This window comes from Grampus griseus, assembly GCF_964374135.1.
Source record: "Grampus griseus genome assembly, chromosome: 19".
Taxonomy (NCBI): Eukaryota; Metazoa; Chordata; class Mammalia; order Artiodactyla; family Delphinidae; genus Grampus; species Grampus griseus.
Window position 1 is genome coordinate 39,031,989 of NC_139013.1, and position 21,429 is coordinate 39,053,417.

Genomic DNA, 21,429 nt, shown 5'->3' on the forward strand with positions numbered 1-21,429 from the left:
GTAAAAAGTGATCAGAAGCATTCATTAAGGGGTGGAGCTGGAATTCAAGCTCATCTATCTTGCTTCACAGCCAGCACTCTTTCCTCTGAACTTTGACATTTCCAGGGTCTGGACTGTAAATATATTAGATCCCTTAGGAAGTTATTTTTAAAAAAAAACGAGAACAGGCCCCAAATGGAGTCGCTTATGCTAAGCCCCATTCACCAAACCAAGGCTTAATTATAGTTTTGGCTCTCCAGTCAATCAGGCTTCGTCTGATCAGCACTAGTTAGGTGACCTGCCTGATAGACCCCCTGCCATGCCCTAAAGAAAAGTAACCTTGCAATAACCAACTTCCTTGTTCTCGCTCCCTTCTGCCTATAAAAGTCTTTCATTTTGTACAGCTCTTCAGAGCTCCTTTCTATGTTAGATTGGGTGTGACACTTAGCAGGATCCTGTGGGGCTCCTGGGCACAAAAGCCTTTCTATGTGCCCCATCTCTTTGATTACAGGAAATAGGCTTCATTCAGCCTCTATGACCTTCCCTAAATTCCATCTGGCATATTCAAGCAGCTGCCAATTAGGGAAGGGAGGGGATGCAAGACAAAGGAGAAACAAACAGTCAAGAGAAACAATAAAAGAAAAAGAGAGAGAGAGAGACAATTAAAAAAAAGAGAGAGAGGGAGAGAGAAACAATAGTGCAGACTTGGGGCAAGGTCCTGGCTCCCCATCAAGCGATATACACGACAGTATCTTTGAGCTGTTTTGCAGATACTGAAACCCCCATCAGATGGGAGAAGTCAATGGTTAAGGACGGTATGCTGCCCACAAGCACGCAGACCCCAGACACCTTGGAACCAGAAGGTTGATGATGCTGACTCCCACTTACCACCAACCAATCAGAAGAATGTCCAGGAGCTGATCACGCCCTCTTTGAACAATTACTGTAAACCTTCTGACTAACCTCTCCAAGTTGGGACACACAGTTTTGAGGGCATCAGCGAGCTGTGGCCCCCTTTGCCTGGCAAAGCAATAAAACTTTTCTACTTCACCCAAAACTCTGTCTCCGAGATTAATTCGGTGGCAGGGTACAGAGGCCGGATTCAACTTCAGATGCCACCCGATTTGAATCCATTTTTGTTCAAATAAAATCTTAAAATTTTTAATATGCCTCAATTTATCTTTTAACAAAGGCACAACCAACGTTCCCACTGGACAGACAACTAGGGGGTGGGGAGAAGCTGGCCTGCTTGGCTCCCCTCTAGGTCTGAGGAAACGCTGCGCGCGAACCCTGGCTTTCCGCATACCGGGGGCCACCAGTAGGTGGCGGCGGCCGCATGTACCCAAGTGCGGGCCGAGGTGAACTGCGCATGCGCGCCGCGACGGCGGGACGCCTTCAAGAGCGGCTCGAGGCCACAGTGGCCGTTGCAGCTGTGGCGTGAGGCCTGGCAGAGCTGTCCGCTGAGGAGGGGAACTGACGGAGAAGTGCTGCTGCTGGGTCTTTAGGCGAGATGCCGACGGTGAAGCTGAAACCGAGGCATCGCCCCTTCTGCTTCAGCGTGAATGGCCCCGTGAAGATGCTGCGGCTGGTGAGGGCGGGGCCTCGGGGTGAGGGACGGTGTCCCAGCGCGCTCCCCCGCAGGGAGGTAGGGCTGCAAAGCATGAAGCCGATGCCCTGTCCTCTCTTTCAACCTTGTTGAACCTCTGTCAAGGCCTTCCTAGAGGCAAGGCATTTCGCTCTGCACCCTGAGGGTAGGAGGAGAGAAATAGGGCGCTGTCCTCCCCCATCAGGGGCTTTACGGACTCACTCATAAAGCAAAATCCGCACACCTACATGAATGGCCCACACTTGGACCCACAAACCAGGTACCCAGGTTACCAGGGGAGGCAGCTGCAGTTGTACCACTCAGATGCCAACAAGATTAAAAACAAAAACAAAAGCACCGAGGGGTTTCAGTGGATGCTGTTTACTTGCTAGAACTCAGTAGTTTTGATGTGAGTGAGCTCAAGGCTGATATAGTCCAGAGCAAGGACGGTGGAACTCCTGGTTCCTGGGGTGTCAGACATGCCAGGAGCATTGCAGCCAGTTCTGGCAGAGGTTGGGAGAGAATGAATCGTCATTTGGAGGAAGGCGACCTGGCTAGTTAGAGAAGAGGAAATTATCATAAGAGAATATGTTGAAGGAATTCAAGAAGAGAAAAGGGGAAGGAAAAAAATAATTCTTAAAATTTAAAGAGGCGACATATAAGGAGAGGAGGTGGAAAGTTAGAGGTTACAGGGAAACATTCCTGCTTATTATGAGGAAGAATTTTTTATTGGGAAAGTTGCCAAAATTAAGTGGCCACTTGGGAAGGCAGTACATTCCCAGACAGAAAAGGTAGCAGGCGCAGATGAGCACTTCGCATGTTGTGATGGCGATTTCAGCTTCAGGTGAGTGGGCAGAAGAAACTGCACGCAAGGTCCTTCTCACACCAAAGTCTGTGATTCTGAGAAATAACTATGACGTAATGCAAGTCAGAATGCATGAAAGAAGTTTAGAAAACTACTCTGGAGTTCAGAAAACGGAGAGATTAGCTTGGGTTGGAAGTAAATAATCAGGAAAGAAGTGACCTGAGGGTCTGGGGTTTTATGCCAGGTACTGAAAGCTTTGGAACACTGGAGGAGAAATGGGATTTTGTGAGAAAGGTTCCATTTTTTTAAATATAATTATAAATCTTTATTATCATTTGTATATGCTTCAAAGTATTCCATAGTGTGAATGAAACACATTTATCATTCCTCTATTTCTGGTTTTATAGTCTCCAGAAAGGTTTCATTTTTGATATATTAATTCCCTCAACAAAACTTTGAATACTTAATGTATTCCCAGCCCTGAGTTAGGACTTGAAACAACAAAGACACCCAAGACAAAAGTCCCTGACTATGGAGTCCTTCAGTTTAGTCAGAGAGAGGCACACAAGCAGATAGCTGTGATGTGTGACAGGATGAAGTTAGAGCACAGAGTGAGGCATCTAACCAAGGAGGTGTCAGGAAACGTCCTAGGGGGACATTGGGTAGGGTTTAAGGGACAGCCACCTGAGCAAAGGCGTGGAGGCCAAAAAAAAAAAAAAAAAAACCCAGCATGATTTATGAGCAAACCATAAGAAGTTGAGTTTTGCCTTATTTTTTTCAGCCAACAGATATTTATTGAAAGCCTGCCATGTGCCAGGCACTGTTCCAGGCTTTTGGGAGATATCAGGGGACAAAGCAAAGATCTCTGTCCACATGGAGTTTACATATTGGGGTGGAAGGGCAGGGAAGACAAACAATAAACACAATAAATAAATAAATAAATGGTGTAATATTCTAGAAGGGGGTAAGTGCTGTGGAACAAAGAAAACTAAAGCCAGCTAAGAGAGTGTAAGGGAAGGTAGGGTTGGAGAGGAAGATTGCAGGAATAGAATGGTCAAGTTAGGCCTTGTTGAGGTGACTTCTGAGCAAAGCGTTGAGTGAGATGAGGGAGTTAAGCTATGAATATCTGAAGGAAGAGTGTTTTAGGCAAAGGAAAATCCAGTACAATGGCCCTATGGCAGGAATGTACCTGAAGGGTTCAAGGAAAAGCAGGGAAACCAGTATAGCGGGAGTGGACTGACATAGGGGCACAGTGGGAGATGAAGAAGGTTTTGAGTAAAGTTGTATATGATCTAACATTTTTAAAAACTACACCAGCTGATATGTTGACAATAGATTGGGAGGTGGGGGCTGGTGGGGACAGGAGGATTCCTGCAGAGGCAAGGGTAGAAAAAAAGGAGATGAGTTGGGGCTATTGCAGTAATCTGGGCAAGAGATGATAGCGGCTCAGACCAGGCTGTTAGTGGAGTAGGCTATAAGAAATGATCACATTTCGGATATATTTTGAAAGTAACCCCAACAAGATTTGCTGATGAACCAGATGTGGTGTGAGAGAGGGAGGAGTCCAACATCACTCCAAAGTTTTTGGCCTAAGTAGCTGGAAGAATGGAGTTGCCATCCACTGAAAGCCTGTGGGTGAAGTAAATGTAGGCAGAGGATCAGAAGTTCAATTTTGGATTTCACTTTAGAGATGTCTATTAGACATTCAAGTGGCAATACTGAACAGGCATTTGGAATATACAAGACTGGATTTTAGGAGAGAGATTGGCACTGCAGAAATAGAAGTACTTAAAGTCACAAGACTGATGAGATCATCAAGAGATGAGTGTACCTAGAGTGGAGAAGAGGACCATGGATGGAGCCCCAGAACACTTCAACATTAAGAGATTGGGGAGGGACTTCCCTCGTGGCGCAGTGGTTAAGAATCCGCCTGCCAATGCAGGGGACACGGGTTCGAGCCCTAGTCCAGGAAGATCCCACATGCCATGGAGCAACTAAGCCCGTGTGCCACAACTACTGAGCCTGCGCTCTAGAGCCCGTGAGCCACAACTACTGAGCCCATGTGCCACAACTACTGAAGCCCGCGTGCCTAGAGCCCGTGCTCCACAACAAGAGAAGCCACCGCAATGAGAAGCCCAGACACCAAAACGAAGAGTAGCCTCCGCTCACTATAACTAGAGAAAGCCCGCGCGCAGCCAAAAATATAAATTAATTAATTAAAAAAAAAGAGAGATTGGAGAGAGAAGGAGGAATCAGCAAAGAAGAATGAGAAAGCACAATTAGGGAGGCAGGAGAAACTAAAAGTATGGTGTCCTAGAAGCCAAATGAAAACTCTCTCGACGGAATGATCAACTGTGTCAAATACTGATGATAGTTCAAGTAAGATGAGGACTGAGAATTGAGCATTGGAATTATCCTGTGGATAAATTGTGAACAACTCTTTGTTAGAGAAGTAGACAGGAGCTGAGTCATGGAAGACTTTGAATACCATGGTGAAGGTAGGCTCTATTCTAAAAACCATGGGGAGCCATTGAAGAGTTTTAAATAGGTGAAGAATTGCACACATTTTTATTTTAGAAATTTTACTGTAACATATTTGTCATGGTAATTCAAGGAAAAGATACTGAAGGGCAGTGGTTTTAGGGACAAAGTGGATTCCCAAAATGCTTAAGCATTAAGTCAGCAGGACCCGATGATTGGTCAGTTGTAAGGAGTAAGTTGGAGCGGTGATCTTAGGTTTCCAGGGGCAGGTGAAAAGATAGATGGTCATATCACCAATTAAGATAGTGAATACAGGAGGAAGGAGCAAGGTGACAGTTTTGCACACGGTGAATTAAAGATTCTAAATGGCTATTTATGTGTGAGATGTTGAGGATAGACCTGGGACAGAGACCCAGATTTGTTGAGTGGGTTGTGGACAGAATCTAAAGGAATGCCATCATTTTAAAGAGATGGGCAAAAGGAAACCCACCGAGAGAATAGTTTCAGAGGTATAAGAACTAGAAAAGGTGACATGGGAGCCAAGGAGTAGAAAAGTAGGAAAAAGCCAATGGCAAATAAGTCATGGGGGTCTAGTAGGATAAGGATTGAAAAATGTTAAATTTAGTAATTTTGCAATTATTGATGATCTTGGCAAAAGCAGTCTACATAGAGTGGTGAAGAAATGTTTGAGGTATTAGTGGAATATTTAAAAGCTAACTGAAAACAAAAGCCAGGAGTTAGGAAAGATATGAGCTGTTAGTATGGATTAGGGGAGAACCCAGTGTGACTGAAATCGTGGGAACTGTTAAGAAAATGGATTGATCACCAGTGCCAAATTCCAAGGTTACAGAAGATGGGGACTGAAAAAGTGACCCTTGATTTCATAACCCATGAACTCAAGACCCTGGTTCAGTAAAGTAAATGAAGTGATTTGAGATGACATGTTGCTGATGGTAATTATATTAATTATAAAGAATGAGTTATTTAGTAACTAGTTATATTTACTGTGTAAGCAAACTAACCAATTTAGAAGTTTAAAGGTAAGCTACTTTTATACTAATAAAGTAATTGAAAGAATTATGAATAAGTAGCCTATATAGATCTAAGGTTAAAAAGAGAATGTGGATGCTGACAGACTGATCATAAAAGTCTAGCCAGGGAAGACTCTTGACAAAACCATTTTCCAAGAACACAGAGACTTTGGATAGAGCTGTATCTCCTAAGAACATCATGACATTGACAGACCCCCAGCTTATTTTTTCCTTTAAGTCACTTTTCATTTCTGTTTTCTATATCTTCATTTGGAAATGAGGAGATTGGATTAGATTAATAATCTTCAAGGGTTTTTTTTCCACTTAAGTTTTTGTTAATTCTGATTGCATTATGTTTAGATAAGAGGAAGTGTGTTAAAAAGTGAAGCATCAGAATTGTTGGGGTTTTTTTTTTTCCTTTTCTTCCTCACAGGATTCTTCAGAGAATTGTTTTTCTCTGACAATTTGTTTTCAACTTTCCTCCCCAGTATTTTTCATGGCAACATTCTAAGTTTAAATTTGACAGCAGATTCCAGATTGGTAAGAGTTAAGGAGTGATGAGTGGATGATAAGGAATTATATCAGCCAGTATACAGACTTTTTGGAGAAGCATTACAGGGCGAAGTAGAAAATGGGAATTTCTGTGGGGAGCAGGGTGAAAGGAAGGTATGTGTGTTTTAAGAGAAGATAACCTTAGATATGTTTAGAGGATGATGAGGAAAGGAACTAGTGGAGGAGGAGAGATTGAAGGTACGAGAGGGAAAAGGAGATATTTAGTGGAAAAAGATCAAGGGAACAGATGTGGGAAGTGATGGTATTAGGTATACAAGCGGAGTAATAGACTTAAAACAGAGAGGGATACCTAGTTCTCTAAAACACAAAGAGACGTCAACATCCATACATTTTAGTCTTCCTCTTTTAGATGTGTGTGTATATGGAAGAAACCCATTTATTTCGTTATTTTAGAAATGATCATTTTTACAGCTTAAACTTGTATTCAATAATCACTGAATAAATCATGTTTTTTTTTCCTATAGGCGCTAACTGTGACATCTATGACCCTTTTTATCATCGCACAAGCCCCAGAGCCATACATTGTTGTCACTGGATTTGAAGTCACTGTTACTTTCTTTTTCATAGTTTTATATATACTCAGACTTGATCAATTAATTGACTGTATATTTTGGCCTTTGCTTGTAAGTGTTCAGTTTCACTGTTAAAGTTAACTACTTTTTCCTGCCATAGAAAGACATTTTAATAAACTCTGTTCTTTAGTTTTCTTAAGCCTTTAAGGAATCTCTGACAGGCTTAGGAAGGAGGAACTCTACCCACTGCTAATGTGCTCTGGGGAGATTCTCAGGGAACCAGGGCAGCCACAGAGCATAAATTCTCCTCTGAGCTCTATCTATCAGTAGATGTGGCTGACCTTTCAGACCTATCTTTCTAAGGAGAATTCACGTAGGTGTAGATCTTCAAAAGAAATTTAAATTCAAGATCATGGTTAATGAAATTATACGGCATTCTTAATCTTTACCTCCTTTTTAAATGCACGTTGATATGACCTCAAAATTGGGGAATAGAAATGGAGACAGATACACAAGTATCTACATCTTACACATCCCTGATCACTAAATGGAAAATCAAAATAATTTAGAGGCTAAATAAAACACAACATTTTCTTACTTCAAAATGTCTGTTGGGCCTCCCTAGTGGCGCAGTGGTTGAGAGTCTGCCTGCCGATGCAGGGGACACGGGTTCGTGCCCCGGTCCGGGAAGATCCCACATGCCGCGGAGCGGCTGGGCCCGTGAGCCATGGCCGCTGAGCCTGCGCGTCCCGAGCCTGTGCTCAGCAACGGGAAAGGCCACAACAGTGAGAGGCCCGTGTACCGGAAAAAAATGTCTGTAATCATTAATGCCACATAATTTTTAACTCATCTTGTAGAACCTTATTTAGTAGCATATGGACTTTACCTGCCATACTCACAGCATTAGGAATAACTGCCCAGTGGAATGCCCAGATGGCCTGGAAACTTTCAAAATAGGCAAGTTGAAGATACTAACTAAGGGATACTTGGCCCTTCAGCCTGGACCATAAGCTGGTTCTAGGAAGGACTGAGTGACTTCACCGCTCCTCTTTCAAGTCTTATCCCCAGAATCCTATGTCCATAGGTCTCCTTTCTGAGACCCCTGCTGCCCTTCCACCCTTTGGCTGGACTGGTGAAAGCACTTGTCTCATCCTCTTGGATTCCAGAGTGCTGATATCCAAGCTGATAACCCGTATTAAGAAGAGAGGACTTTAGAGCTATTCTCAAACCATAAGCATCCCTTAAAGTGGTGCCTCCTGGAACCACTTTTGAAGACCAACGATGAGCATTGCAGACTAATCACAAGCTGAGCAAGTCCCCAGAGTGGAAGGCTGGGAAATAGATAGGATCTTCATGGCGCCTCTCCAAAATCCTCCTTGATCTACACTTTGGAGCTGGACCTGACTGCAGTATAAGGTCTGGGACAAGAGATTACAAAGCCTTCCTCAGTTGGCCCTCAGGGTATGTGATACCATTTAGTGGCAGAAAGGACGAAGCTAAATTATCCCAAGGATTTCTTCAAGGAGATGATGAACGTGGTCCACATCCTGTTAATCTTGTACCCAAAAAGTCGCATAGTTGCTCTTCACACTCTGCTTTTCCAAAGTTAATGAAACTAACACATTTTAGCATTTATTTTTCCTCAAACTGTAGTAATTTTCTGCAGCTTCTTACACGTCCCAGTAATAAACTTGGAGTCCTAAAGTTAACAGAACACACTGAGAAGGAGTGTGGCCTATGTATAGCATGTCTCCAAATCTCTGAGGCTCACACCTGGCTGATACTGTACTCTTAGAAATGGTGCTATATTGGTCAACTAAGTTATTACTCCATCATGAAACCCAGATTCCTCTATGCTCTTGATCTCATGAAATCATTTATTCAACAAATATTAAGTATCTGCTAATCCCAGATTCTATACTAGCTTCTTCGATAAAACAAGACACAAATCTTGCACCTGAGAAACTTTCAATGTAGCCAGAAAGTAAGATAGGTGAGCAATCCGGTATAACAGGTGCTGTGACAGGTGTATACCCGGATGGTGTGGAAGGGAAGGGGACCAAGTCATAACAGGCTTGCCTGAGGAAAACTACGCCTGCGTTGAGGGCTGGAGGATGAAAAGTAGTTAGCCAACTGATATGGGACTGAGAGAGCTTTCCCAGTACAGGGAGCAGTGTGTGTGAGGGTCTAGGGGGAGAAAGAGCTGGACCCTCAAGGACCTGCAGGAGTTCTGAGTGGCTGTGAAGAAGAGAGGGGCAAGAGTGGAGGTTTGAAAGGCAGTAGGAGGTCAGAGCATGCAAGGCTTAGAATGCCCTGAGTTTTAATCCAAAGGCTGCTGGAACCTTTGGGAGGTTTTTAAGTAGGAGAGTGACATGATTAGCTCATATCTGAGGAGATCGCTGCTGGCAGTGTCGATAATGGCTTGAAGAGGAGCAAAACTAGAGTTAGGTCTCAGAGACCGCTTAAAAGTCTCTTATCCTAATCCAGACGTGGAAATGAGAAAGGCCTAAATTAAGGTTAAAACGGTAGCTGGTGAGAAAAAGTGTTGATGAAAACTGATAGGACTGGGTAACAGGAAAATCAAGGATAGCTGCCATTTAAAGAACTGTCTTAAGAGGGTAATGAGACAGGAAGTATAGGAGGAAGGACAGCTTTAAGGAAGGGCCAAGGAGAGTGGTATGTAATGAGTTCAGTTTGAGACATGGAAGGTTTTAGTTGCTTATGGGGTATTCAGGGAAACGTTCAGGTCTGAGGCTTAAGGGAGAGAAGTCAGAGCTGCAGCTTTGGGAGTCATCACCTCGTCATGGTAGATGAGCTCTGGGAGAAGGGCTCGGAGGGAGAGTAGAGGACGATAAGGCAAGACTGGGAAATACCAACATCTGGCGTGGAAAGGAGGAGTGGCCTGAGAAGGACAGGAGAGGACCCAAGGGAGACCCATGTCCCAGAAGCCAAGAGAAGAGAGCATTTCAAGAAGAAAGAAGGGGTGAATAATGTCACAGGTAAAGGAAGAAAGCCCAGAAAAAAAAAAAATCTATATTTACTGACTGTATTAATAGAGGCCCCCAGTGGCCTTTCCCAGAGTGGTTTGCCTTGAATGGACAGGTGACAGCAAAGCAGTGGGATTGTTAGACTGAGCAGGGAAGGACACAGCTGTAACTAGAGGGGCCACCACTGAGTTGAGGAAACCTGGCCAGGGACAAAGGAGGGTAATAAACAGTGAGGTCCCAGCAGAGTGGTTGATGGGAATGGGGCCAGAGCACAGCTGGAGAAGTTGTCTGTGGCTCTTTCACTATAACAAAAGTGAAGGACACAAAGATGCCTGAAGATTCCAATTAATCTGTAGGTGGGGAAGAGGTAACCTGTAAATACTTCTATCTGATGGCCACTGTCTTCACTGATTAGGAAAGAGCTTGGTCATCTGCACACAGATGTGTCATTGTTCCAAAGTTGCAGTAACTAACACAGTTTGTAGAGCAGGCTTCCTCTGACTGTTCCCCTCAAGTGCTCCAGGGACAGAAAACACACAAAGTGAGCCAACCCAGGGCTTTGTGGTGATATGGAAGTACAGGCTCAAAATTTCTGTGAAATCTCCATTTTTGTAATTAAATTTATATTCTACTCCATGGCATACTGATGTTTGGTTTTAAAAGAAAAGCAATGCTTTAAACCACCATTAAGGATCACTGATGTTCTGGGGCAGGTGCATCCTTTTTGTCCCCCCCCGTGATTCTCTGCACTCCCTAGAACACCATTTTTATCTGAAGCCATTCAAATACACTTAGCCAAATTACTAACAGGAGGCAGGGCTGCCTGTCTGAAGCAGAGGTGTGGTCTATTGCCTTGAAGCAGAGAAAAATACCCAGCACAGAGGAGCATTAACCTAGAACTCACTATCTCCTGCAAATGAGGACTTTTTTTCTGCCTAAATGTATCTAATCTTACCCTGTCCCTGTTGAACCTCTTCCTATTTTCTTTGTAATAACCGCTTTCCTAAGTTACCAGAGTTTTGAAGTTTGATATTTCTGTGTTAACAATTCCTTCTTGCTACCGTTATCTGCAAATATACATAAACCTTTCCAGAATAAAGACAATTTAACTTTCCCACAGTTTACATCCATTCAAAATGTAAGCTGCACCTCTTAAAGCCACAGTTCAGAATGAAAATGCTTCATTTCAGGCAATTATTAAATGAATGAGCTACATCATCAAAAAATAATTGCATAATTGGCCAGCTGTTGCATACAGATACGTGGGAGCTTTTTCCCGAAAATTACCACTTTCTCCAGCTCTAAGTTTTATTAATTGCATTTGGAGTAACATTATAAAGTTGTTTATTTTATGGTGTAGCGCACTCCACACTTTCTCTTATATTATTAAAATTCAGCATCCTGACTTCCCAGTGCACCATTAAACGTTCCGCATAATACGTCATCCACTCCTAACCAGATGAGTTCTCCCTCCAACTACATTTAAATAAAAAAGACATAAGCCTGTTAAGGAGTTAAATGATTGGTGTATCATAGGATAAGAGACCCATTAGGCATCATTACAGGCCAAATACAATATATGTGATATTTTACTGCAGCAGTTTGACTTCCTAAAACTAAATAAAACTATTTAAACTAAATAAATTTGTTTAATAAAATAGAACTTTCGAAATCTTTAGGGAGCTGATTCATTTTGTTGGTGATCTTCATGTAAAGCTGACCTTTCTATTCTGTGTTTTCAGGATATTATCAACTCAGTGGTTACAGCAGTATTCATGATAGTTATATCTGTGTTGGCACTGATCCCAGAAACCACAACATATATAGTCCTTGGAGGGGTAAGTGGAGGTCTTTCTGGTTTCTTCCTTCAGGTTCGATCAGAATTCAAATGTACTTGAAGAATAAATACAAGAACAGAAAGCTAGACTGTATTCATCCTTGAGGCTTCTATACCAGTACACAGTACCTAATGGCTTAATACTTCTGTATGTGAACACGTGCCCTGATTAATGTCAAGGAAGATGATTTCACGCTAAAATTGAAGTTAACCAAATAAGGAGATTCCTCCATATTTCTCATAGATAGGTAGGGCTAGACTAGCCTGAGAAAAGCTACTGGAATCAGTTACAGTACTAAACTCTCAGAAACCTGATGTCAAGAATAAAACAAACCATGGATGAATTTCAGAGCTCTCCCTTTTCAAGAAGAGGATACATCCCACTTGCTAATGTGAGACAGACTGTTCTGAGCTCAGTTATTTCTTGTCCAGATCCTGCTTCAGATGGAATTTAATAGAAGATGTGTCATCGTAAGGGAATGGTGGTAGGAAGCCTTGTAACTGAAGGATTATTTTGAACACTGCTTGAAGAGAAGCAAATCAGTTTAATTTGGAAGGCAAGCCCAAACAAACGAAGAGTCAAGTAATTTAGTTACAGTTCCATCTGATATTCTTTTTAGATTTCTTACAGGGGGTTCAAAATCATTTGGCTTTTCTAGGTTCTGATCTAGAGAAGTGAATTATTAAGTTCTTCTTAAATAAGTCTCCCTCCTACTTCCTTGTCTTTTCATAGTATGGGCCACTTAGGAGAACTGGCCACATATGTCAGAACCCATGGCTTTTCAACTCCTTCATTAGGCCCAAAGCAACTTCATGAGGGATGGGAATTACTCTAGAAATGACATAGTGCTGTAATAGCAATATCTCCTAGTTGTCTTTAAAGATAATTATGGAGAAAGAGGGATGAGGCATAGGGTTTACTTTCACTCACTTATTTACTCATTCACTCATTGATTCATTCTTTAAGTGCACTTCGGTAGGTGCTGACAAAGTATAGAGCCACAAGCCACAGGTGGCTATTGGGCACTGGAAATGCGGCTGGTCTGAACTGAGATGAGCTGTAAGTGTAAAACACACACTGGATTTCAAAGACTTGCTACCCCCAAAAGAGTGTAGAATTTATAATTTTATTATATTGATGACATGCTAAAATTACATTCTTTTGGATGTATCAGGCTAAATAAAATATATTATTAAAATTAATTTCATTTGTTTTTTTCTTTACTTTTTTTTTCTTTTTTTTTCTTTTTTTTTTTTCTTTTTTTTTTTTTCTTTACTTTTTAATGTGGCAATTAGAAAATTTTAAGTGAATCATGTGGCTTACATTAGTGACTCACATTATATTTCGTTTAGACAGCTCTGGACTAGAATGTGAGTCCTATCCTCAAGTTGCTTAGAGCCTAATACAGGAGACAAAAGTGCAAGCAGCTGTGTCTGAGCTGTTACCAGAGTACTGTGGGCACAGAGAAGAGGAAGCAGCCACCTCTCTCCAGCAGTGGGATTGTGGTTTGCCAGAACTAAAGGGGAGGAAACGGGGATGGTTCCAGGTGGAGGAACCAGCCACATGCTGTGTACCAGAGTCATGAAAGCACCGGTAGGAGGTATGCAGCGTGGTCAGAACCTAGGAAGCTGCGTTTGAGATTCAGGATGGAAAAGGAACAGTGTCTGAAGCCAGAAAGCCAGATTTCTTGGCAGGTGGATGGAGCTGGTGAAATAACACTGACATCCCCTTTCTCCAGCCCCGGCACCAGTTCTCAAACAGCCATCAGAGTACCTAAAGACCATGTTCTAGTTTATTCCCTTTACTTCAGTTTTGTTTTCCTGAGGCCTATTTAGAATCCCACCCCTTAAGTGGATGTAGCCCGGCCTTTGAGAGTTCACTTTGGGTCATCTTATCACTCCATTTCTCCAAATCTCTTATCACAGCTACTATCACCATGGTTAAAGCTTGAGCTGGTGTTAACCTGACCTTTTCTCCAGTACAGTTTGCAATAGGAAAGTCAAACAGTTGATCATTGGGTATAGAAATGTTGATTAGTAACTAAGTATCATCGGCAGGGCTTTAAACAGTATATCCAGGAGCATGTCAAGAGATCCAGACAAGTATTGGTTTCAGAGCCCACACCACCTCAGTATTGTTTCTGCTCACTTAAATTACCTTTCCTTTTCTCTAGGAAGGTACTGGGAAAACTTGGGAATGAGAATAAAATGATCTCTGAAGTCTCTTCCCATTTTAGTATTAGGTGACAGCGTAGGGAGCAATCCTGGTGCCCTCGCAGGAGAGGAAGCCGGTGGGCAGACCACTTAAAACCTGTGTGACCATGGCCACAGCAGTGACACTGTGTCTTTGTTTCAGGTGTTTGGACTCGTGGCCTCGGTGCTCTCTATTGCCGACGGGGCCCTCATTTACCGGAAGCTGCTGTTTAATCCAAGTGGTCCTTATCAGAAAAGTGCTGTTCATGACAAACTATAAGTTTTGTAAATTTATATTCCTTTTTAGTTGATGCTAATTATTAAACATATCTCTTTATTCTAACACATATTTTCTGCAGTTCTCATTTTAATCTCTATATGGGAGCTGGAAGAAGAGATTTAGGAGCTGTGGGCCCAGCGCTGAACTTTCAAGGGAGCGCTCGAGCGCCTCAATCTTATGGGATCTGGTTTTCCTGTTCCTGGGCCCGGGAGGCAGAGGAGAAAGCGCCGGGAGCGCCCGAAATGGTCTTCAGAGCCCGCTCCCCGGCTGGCTGGCAGCACGGAGGTGGTGGCGTTGAGGGGACCTTGAGTGCCCAGGCTAGGCAGCGGCGTCGCATCCCAGTGGCTACGAGGGCGGCTGAAGGGCTTGGTTTGTCTGCCGGCAGCCAGAGCTGAGTGCGCGCGAGGGAGAGGCGGCCGGCAGCCGCTGGGGCGCGACGCTGGCTCCCCGGGGAGAGCCGGCCGCCGCCGTGCAGGCTCAGAGCCGAGGGGCCCGTCAGACACCACCAGGCCCGGGGGTCCACCATGAATCCTGAAGACGACAACGCACGTTCGGGGGACTCGAAATCCGGGGGGCGTCCCTCCCGCTCACTAAACGTCGCCCGTGCGGCGCATCCCGAGCGCTCGGCGCCATCCACAAGCTCGGTGCGGGACACAAGCGCGGCGCCCTCAGCATCCCGGGGGCGCACTGCACCCACACTCAAGCCCACTGCACAACCCGCGATCCCCAGCCAGCGAGAGAAGAAGGCCATACAAAAGCGTGCTGAGGGCCGCGCCAAACTCCCGCCCAAATTCAGGGACGGCCTCAAGCGATTTCTCTTTTCGCCCACAAGAATCTTGAAGATCATTAGGCTGGTGAGCAGAGAGAGCTGATTGCCCGCTGGGCGGATGCAAGGGCGGATGCAGGCCGGCTTCGGCCTCAGGGAGTGAGTGATTCCCAGGGGCGCCACCTGGGGGAAACTTCCCTAATTCCCTTTGCCGGTCCACATTGTTTCGCCTCCCCTTTCTTCCTCCTCTCCCTTTGCTCCTCCCACACACTCTACCTTTGCTACTAAATTTGGCACGCTTCCCTCCACCCCTCACTTTTATATTCCTCAGGTTTCCCCTCACAAAGGGAACTAGGGAAGCAATGGAGATAATAACAGAAATGTGTACATTAGCAAACAAGAATAATAGACTTGACCAATAAAGTTGATAAACCACTGGCCAATATAACAGGAAAAAATGGGGTAAAAGAGGACGTATATTTAAAGTTAGAAACCAGAAAGGGAAAATAACGCAAACCCCGAAGAAACTGAAAGGATTCACAGGAGCACTTTGCAAAACAAATAAATGTGAATAATTGGATCAAAGAGTTGATTTTCTGGGAAACTATAAATTACCAAAACTGATCCCAGAACAGAGAAAAACCTGAACAGACCAATATAAGCACGGGGGGGGGGGGGGGGGGGGGGAATGAGAGTATCTTTCAGAAATGTGTCAGGCCCAGACTTTTTCACAGGTTAACTCTTTTCAAACCTTCATGGGATGCAATTCTGATACTATTCAAACTTTTTCAAAGAATAGAGAAAGAAGAAACATTTCTGAGCTATTTTTACAAAGTCAGTGTAACACTGATATCAAAACCTGACCAAGTTCAGAAAAAGAAAACTAAATAAAAATCTCACTTGTATCAAAGCAGCAGTATTAATATATTAACAGAAAATGCTCATCAGTGCTTCTTCAAAACACACCATGAAGAAGAAACATAAGGATGATTCAATATTAGGACTCTATTAAGCTAATCCACCATAAGTAAAAGAAGAAAAAATTAGGACACTATCAAATAGGTACAGAACACATTTGACAAAATTCAACTTTCATCTCTGAGTGAAAAAAAAGTGAACAAGGGAAGAAGAGAGAGACCAGTTAAATAGGAATACACAGATATTTCACTGACATTATAAAAATAAACCCCAAAGTCAGCATCATATATAATTAAACCTCAGAAGTATTCCCATTAAAATGAGGAACAAAGAGGATGCCCACTCGTCACCACAATCAGACAGGAAAAAGGAATAAGTATGACTATTTGAAAAGAAGAGGCAAAATATATCATTTCTTACAGCTGATATGATCAAAGATCTAAAAAATAAAATCAACTGGGAAACAATTTAGAACAAGATAAATTCTACTAACTCATTAGTAGAAATGAGCAAACAAGAACTTAAAATAGAAGAAAATATTTCTCTTTGCAATAGCAATCAAGATGACAAAATATCTAAGATTAAATGAAATAAATTTGAAAGACCTATATGAAGAAAACTTTAGAACTCTATTGAGAGATATTTTAAAAACCACTAAAATAACCGGAAAGATATACTTTGTTCTTAAAGAGTTAAGACTAAATTTTGTAATCTTTCCATATTATAAGTTAAAGGAAATCCCAATTAAAATACCAACAGGCTTAGCTTCGGGAACTTGACCAAGACAAAAATGAGAAACATAACCTGAGAATGAGTACTGAAAGGGGGACTAAGTCAGACAATAATACAACATAAAATGAGTTGCTTGTAATTTCAGAAGTACTAGAAAAGAAATCAGCAACTCAATAGAAGAAAAGAGTTTCAAAAGCATCCCGAATACACACGAAAATTTAGTATATGATAAAGGTTGGATTTCAGATCAGTGGTGTTTCCCAATAAATGATGTTGGGATAATCAACAGCTGTTCAGAAAGAAAGAAAGCTGGGACTCTACCTCACTCTTTCTATCAAAATCAATATATATTTACTTTACTTGACCTGTATATACACAATTCTTTCTGGTATGAAATATACACTGTTAACAGTGATTACTTTTAAGGAGATAGACTAGGGTTGGGATGAGGAAGGAGAAAGAAGCTTCTGTACTGTGTGCAATTTTTGTCTGTGTTATTTCATTTCTTAAACATGTAAGGAATTTTTTAAATAATATATATGTGCAAAACAATACAGGCAATTGCAATATAATCAGATTTACAGTCTGATCATTTATTTTATTCTGTTTTTTAATAGCTCATTTGCATTAAAACAAATCCTGTTTCTTTTACTGCAGGGCCTTCTCATAGGGGCACTAGTTTGTTTCATCATTGCTGAAGCCCAGGAGTCCTATATAGCAATCACAGTCCTGGAAACCTGCATCGTTCTTTTTTTTCATTCTAATATATATGCTAACCCTTCACCACTCGATGACTTATTTACATTGGCCCTTACTTGTAAGTGTTCATTTTCATAATTTTCATATAAGCTTTGCCCTCAGCCCCACAGTAAAGGCTCTCTTCAAGGGAGCACAACAGAGAGATCTCTCTGGACAAGGACATAGCTGAGCTATGACAGAGTGTCACCCTAATCCCAGAGAGGAAACTAGCCTAAAGCTCAGAAAGATTCCTTGAACCCCTCCATCTATAGGACAACCAACACACACACCTGCTTCCATCTCATTACGGCCCTAAACACGTGGTACTTTTCAGCTGGTCCTAAAGAAAATTTGACTCAGTGTATTCAGTAGTATATCGCTGGTAAAACGGCACGTGCTTCTTCTACTTGTCAACAGCACCCACTCTAACAGATTACAAACGTCCCTCCGAAAAAGCATGTTTCTACAACATGGCTAAGTGGCAGAAAACTGTCACGTGTGCCCTGAAGGAGTGCAAGAGTCAAACTTCTCATGTGTCAAGGGTCCAGCTTTTCCAAAGGGGTGCCGTATGGTGGAGTATTCAGGAAAAGACACTGCATGGCCTTCTTCAATAGCTTTTTCCAGAATTTCATACTCTTTACCAACTGAAAAATTCCCAAAGCGAATTCCTCAGGTCACAGAAAAATCCTTCTCATTCCGGACTCTGAGGCTCTGTATCCTCACAGACTGGACAGGAAGCATAGTTTTGTCCAGATACAGACATGGGCCCCGTTCCTGGCCCTGCCACCTTACTAGCTGTGAGAACTTTAGCCTCAGTTTCCCCATCTGGGAAATTCAGAGAAGGAAAAGCGTGATGATAAGAGCTGTCTATAGGGGTCCTGTAACATTTAAATGTGTTTAAAGCAAAGATCACAAAAGGCTTGCCACAAAGTAAATATATTCGCTACAAAGTGTGGGTTGGACCCCCTGAGGCAGTTGGGTGGCTTTTACCCTTTTATCTTTTGCACCGTGAACCATCCTAACTCCGAGCCCATGCCTCTTCCACATCATACATTTTTATGGTACCTTTTTTTAAACTGTAAGGTAGGATGGGTTGCTATTGAACTAAAACTCAAAATACTTTCTCCAAGCGTCTGAGGGATTTTCTGGAAAGGCTGCTGAGCTCTCTCAGTAGCAGAAAGCACAGGAAGCAATCTCTGAGCAGCTTTAATTGGACACGTGGAAGACCCTCTCAGTTCTGGAGAGCTACAACCATGGAGAGGTTTCTGAGCGGAAACTAAAATCTCTGTCCATGGAAGTTTTCAAGAGCGGAAGGTAAAATAACTGTTTCTGAGCACATGCCACACACCAGGTACTTCTTCATATAGATTACCTCATTTAATCCTCACAACAACCCAGTGAGGTTGTGGTCGTCCCCCACTCCCCCTTTAACAGTTGAGAAAACTGGATTAAAGAGACTGTGTTGCCCGTGGTTGTAGCTAGGCACATGGAAACTCAGATTTGAGCCCAGGTCTGTCTGACTCTAAAGCCCAGACTCTTTCCAGACTTTATGCCCTATAGCCTTGTGCTGGTTTATCTTCACCCTCCCTACATCTTTGTCTCCCTCACGTTCTCAAAACCTTACCTTCTCTGAATCCTCTCCCATTTTCTCATGGTTTCCTTAAAATGTGCGACGAACGGTGAACTGATTTTCCTGGAGTGGAGGGCAGGGTACAAGCCTTTGGGGGTCGGCGACTGAGGGCTGCACCAAGGTCAGCAGCTGTGGTCAGGAGGATCGGAGCCCTCCAAAGGTCCACGGCCATAAAGCTGGAGAGCTGGAGAGAGCCTCAAGGCCCCGTGCTTTGCTGGAGGGTCCAGGGGGAGCGTCCAGGAAGAGCCTCAGGGAGAGGCAGGAGCCAGGGTCTCCTAAGCATGAAGCAGGTGCTGCGAGAGGAGCTGTTCCCAGTCACGGGCAGCTCACGCCAGCTTGTGGAGAGCTGCAGGCCTCTGGGCGACTCTGGTAAAGCCAGGCCCCCTTTTGCTACCTCTGTCCTTGGGGGAGAGCATCCTCTTTTCTTTGGATAGCTATGGGAGCCCAGAGCGTGATACAAAGCCCCTGCCTTTTTCTTGTTTCTGTCATCCAGGGTGTGGCCAGCTTTCCTCACCCCACCTGTGGTGGGGTCACTGTCTTCATTGCTAGATTTCATTATCAACTTTACCCACCCTAGTCTTATGTCACCAGCGTACCCAAGAAAAGTATGAAGTATAATTATTGTCTTCTGAATAGCCCGTATTTTCAACACTTCTACACTGTAAAGAAGGTATTTCCCCATACAGTCCGAGAAACTGAGTTCTGGTCAAGCTGATGTCTTTTCCAATAGAAAGCAATCTAGAAGAAAGAACATAATAAACATATTTAACTAGAACTCTATTGAAGGGATGATTCCAAGACTACCAGCAATATCTTTACATTTACAAGTAAAAGGTATCAGCTTCAGAATGTCCCCTTCAGATTCTGGTGATGACTGATCAGGTTCTGCCATGTGTTTGGAGAACCCCAAGGCACAAATACCACATAATGTTTATTGTATATACATCCTTCTTACAAATACCACATTTTGTGAAACAAAGTGTAAAGGTTTGACTTCTTCCTAATATTCAATGATTTAAAAAAATAAAAAAAAGCATTCACCCTCAAAGCATCTTTTTCTTTCCCAATTTTAATTCTATACAATTTTGTTTATCTCAGGGAACGGTTTGGGGGCTTTATAAAAAAATAATAGTCAAGTCACAAACCCATCTCTCACTGTGTCAGAGGCAGGTACTTGGGTCAATAAGGTATTTAGTCAAAAGGAGAAAGAAAAAGATGATGAGTAAGGATGACATTTATGGGGAAACCAGAAGTGCTTTTGCACATGGCAAGACTCAGCTGTAGTTTTACCCATCTGGGAGAACGTATCTTTCTCTTTGTCAAAGATGAGGCCAACAAGAGGGTCTGTGTCTAAGGCAAAAGGGAGGGGGTGTTAGTCAGGAGAAGACCCTTGGGCTCTCAAGTCAGACTGAGGAGGGTCATAGCCACTTACTGGCTGAGCAACCCCAGGCAAGTTGCTTACCCATCTGTAAATTGGGGATAATGAGAGTTTGTTGTGAGAATCAAATGAGATCACATATGAACACCTTGGCACCGTATGTGACAGATAGTAAGTGCTCAAGATATGTGAGCTACAATAGAAATGTTAGGTACGAAGAAAGCATTACTTCCAAGGGACAGTTCAGAAGAGCACTTCCTTGCAAGTAAGGACCACAGTAAACTATAATGTCCAATAGTCCAGCGAGGAGATGGAATTCTGACAGGGAGTCAACAATTGGCTAGGGAGACCGAGTCTGCATTTGTTTTGTTACTGTTATCATTATTAGTGTGCATTCGTCCAAATTCTCAATGATCTAGACTGCAGTTAGTTAATTTTTAATTTTATAAGTTTACACTCTGCTTGGGTCCTTGTTCACATTTTTTGATATCTTGGTTTACACAATCCTCAGATCCTACGCTTCCTGCAAAGCTGAAAACCATTGTACCTGCCCCAGTGTGGGCAGACCTCTCACTCAGCCTACAGAACCCAACTGGAGCTGACTTCCAACCCTCACCAGCCCTGCACCACGTGCCCCCTCCAGTGTTACTCACCAGGCACCCAAATAACAGACATTAGTGCCTCTCCAAGAGGCAAGTCCCATTCCACAACAGGGCTCCTTGCTCAACAGTCTCAACAGGAAGAACACCAGAAGTTCACAGAAAAGTTTACTATCTTGAAGGCAGATATCAGGAATCTACACTTTGATGCATTCCCACTACACCTCATGTGATGCTTTCAGATTCATTGTGCCATTTAATCCTCAGATGAACGCAATGAATCCCAATCATTATCCCCATATTAAAAATTAGCCTCACTCCCTAACACCATACACAAAAATAAGCTCAAAATGGATTAAAGACCTAAATGTAAGGCCAGAAACCATCAAACTCTTAGGGGAAAAC

General features: G+C 42.9%; 1 protein-coding gene across 1 annotated transcript; it reads left to right on the top strand.

Annotated features, from left to right (window-relative positions):
* Positions 1 to 1,489: 1,489 nt before the first annotated feature.
* On the top strand, positions 1,490 to 14,263 carry LOC309836590 (chemokine-like factor; the record flags this gene model as incomplete). The annotated part of the gene is made up of 4 exons (XM_082676704.1): positions 1,490 to 1,567; positions 6,919 to 7,077; positions 11,696 to 11,791; positions 14,147 to 14,263. The coding sequence occupies 4 exons, from the start codon at positions 1,490 to 1,492 to the stop codon at positions 14,261 to 14,263; spliced, it is 450 nt and encodes a 149-aa protein (XP_082532830.1).
* Positions 14,264 to 21,429: the final 7,166 nt, after the last annotated feature.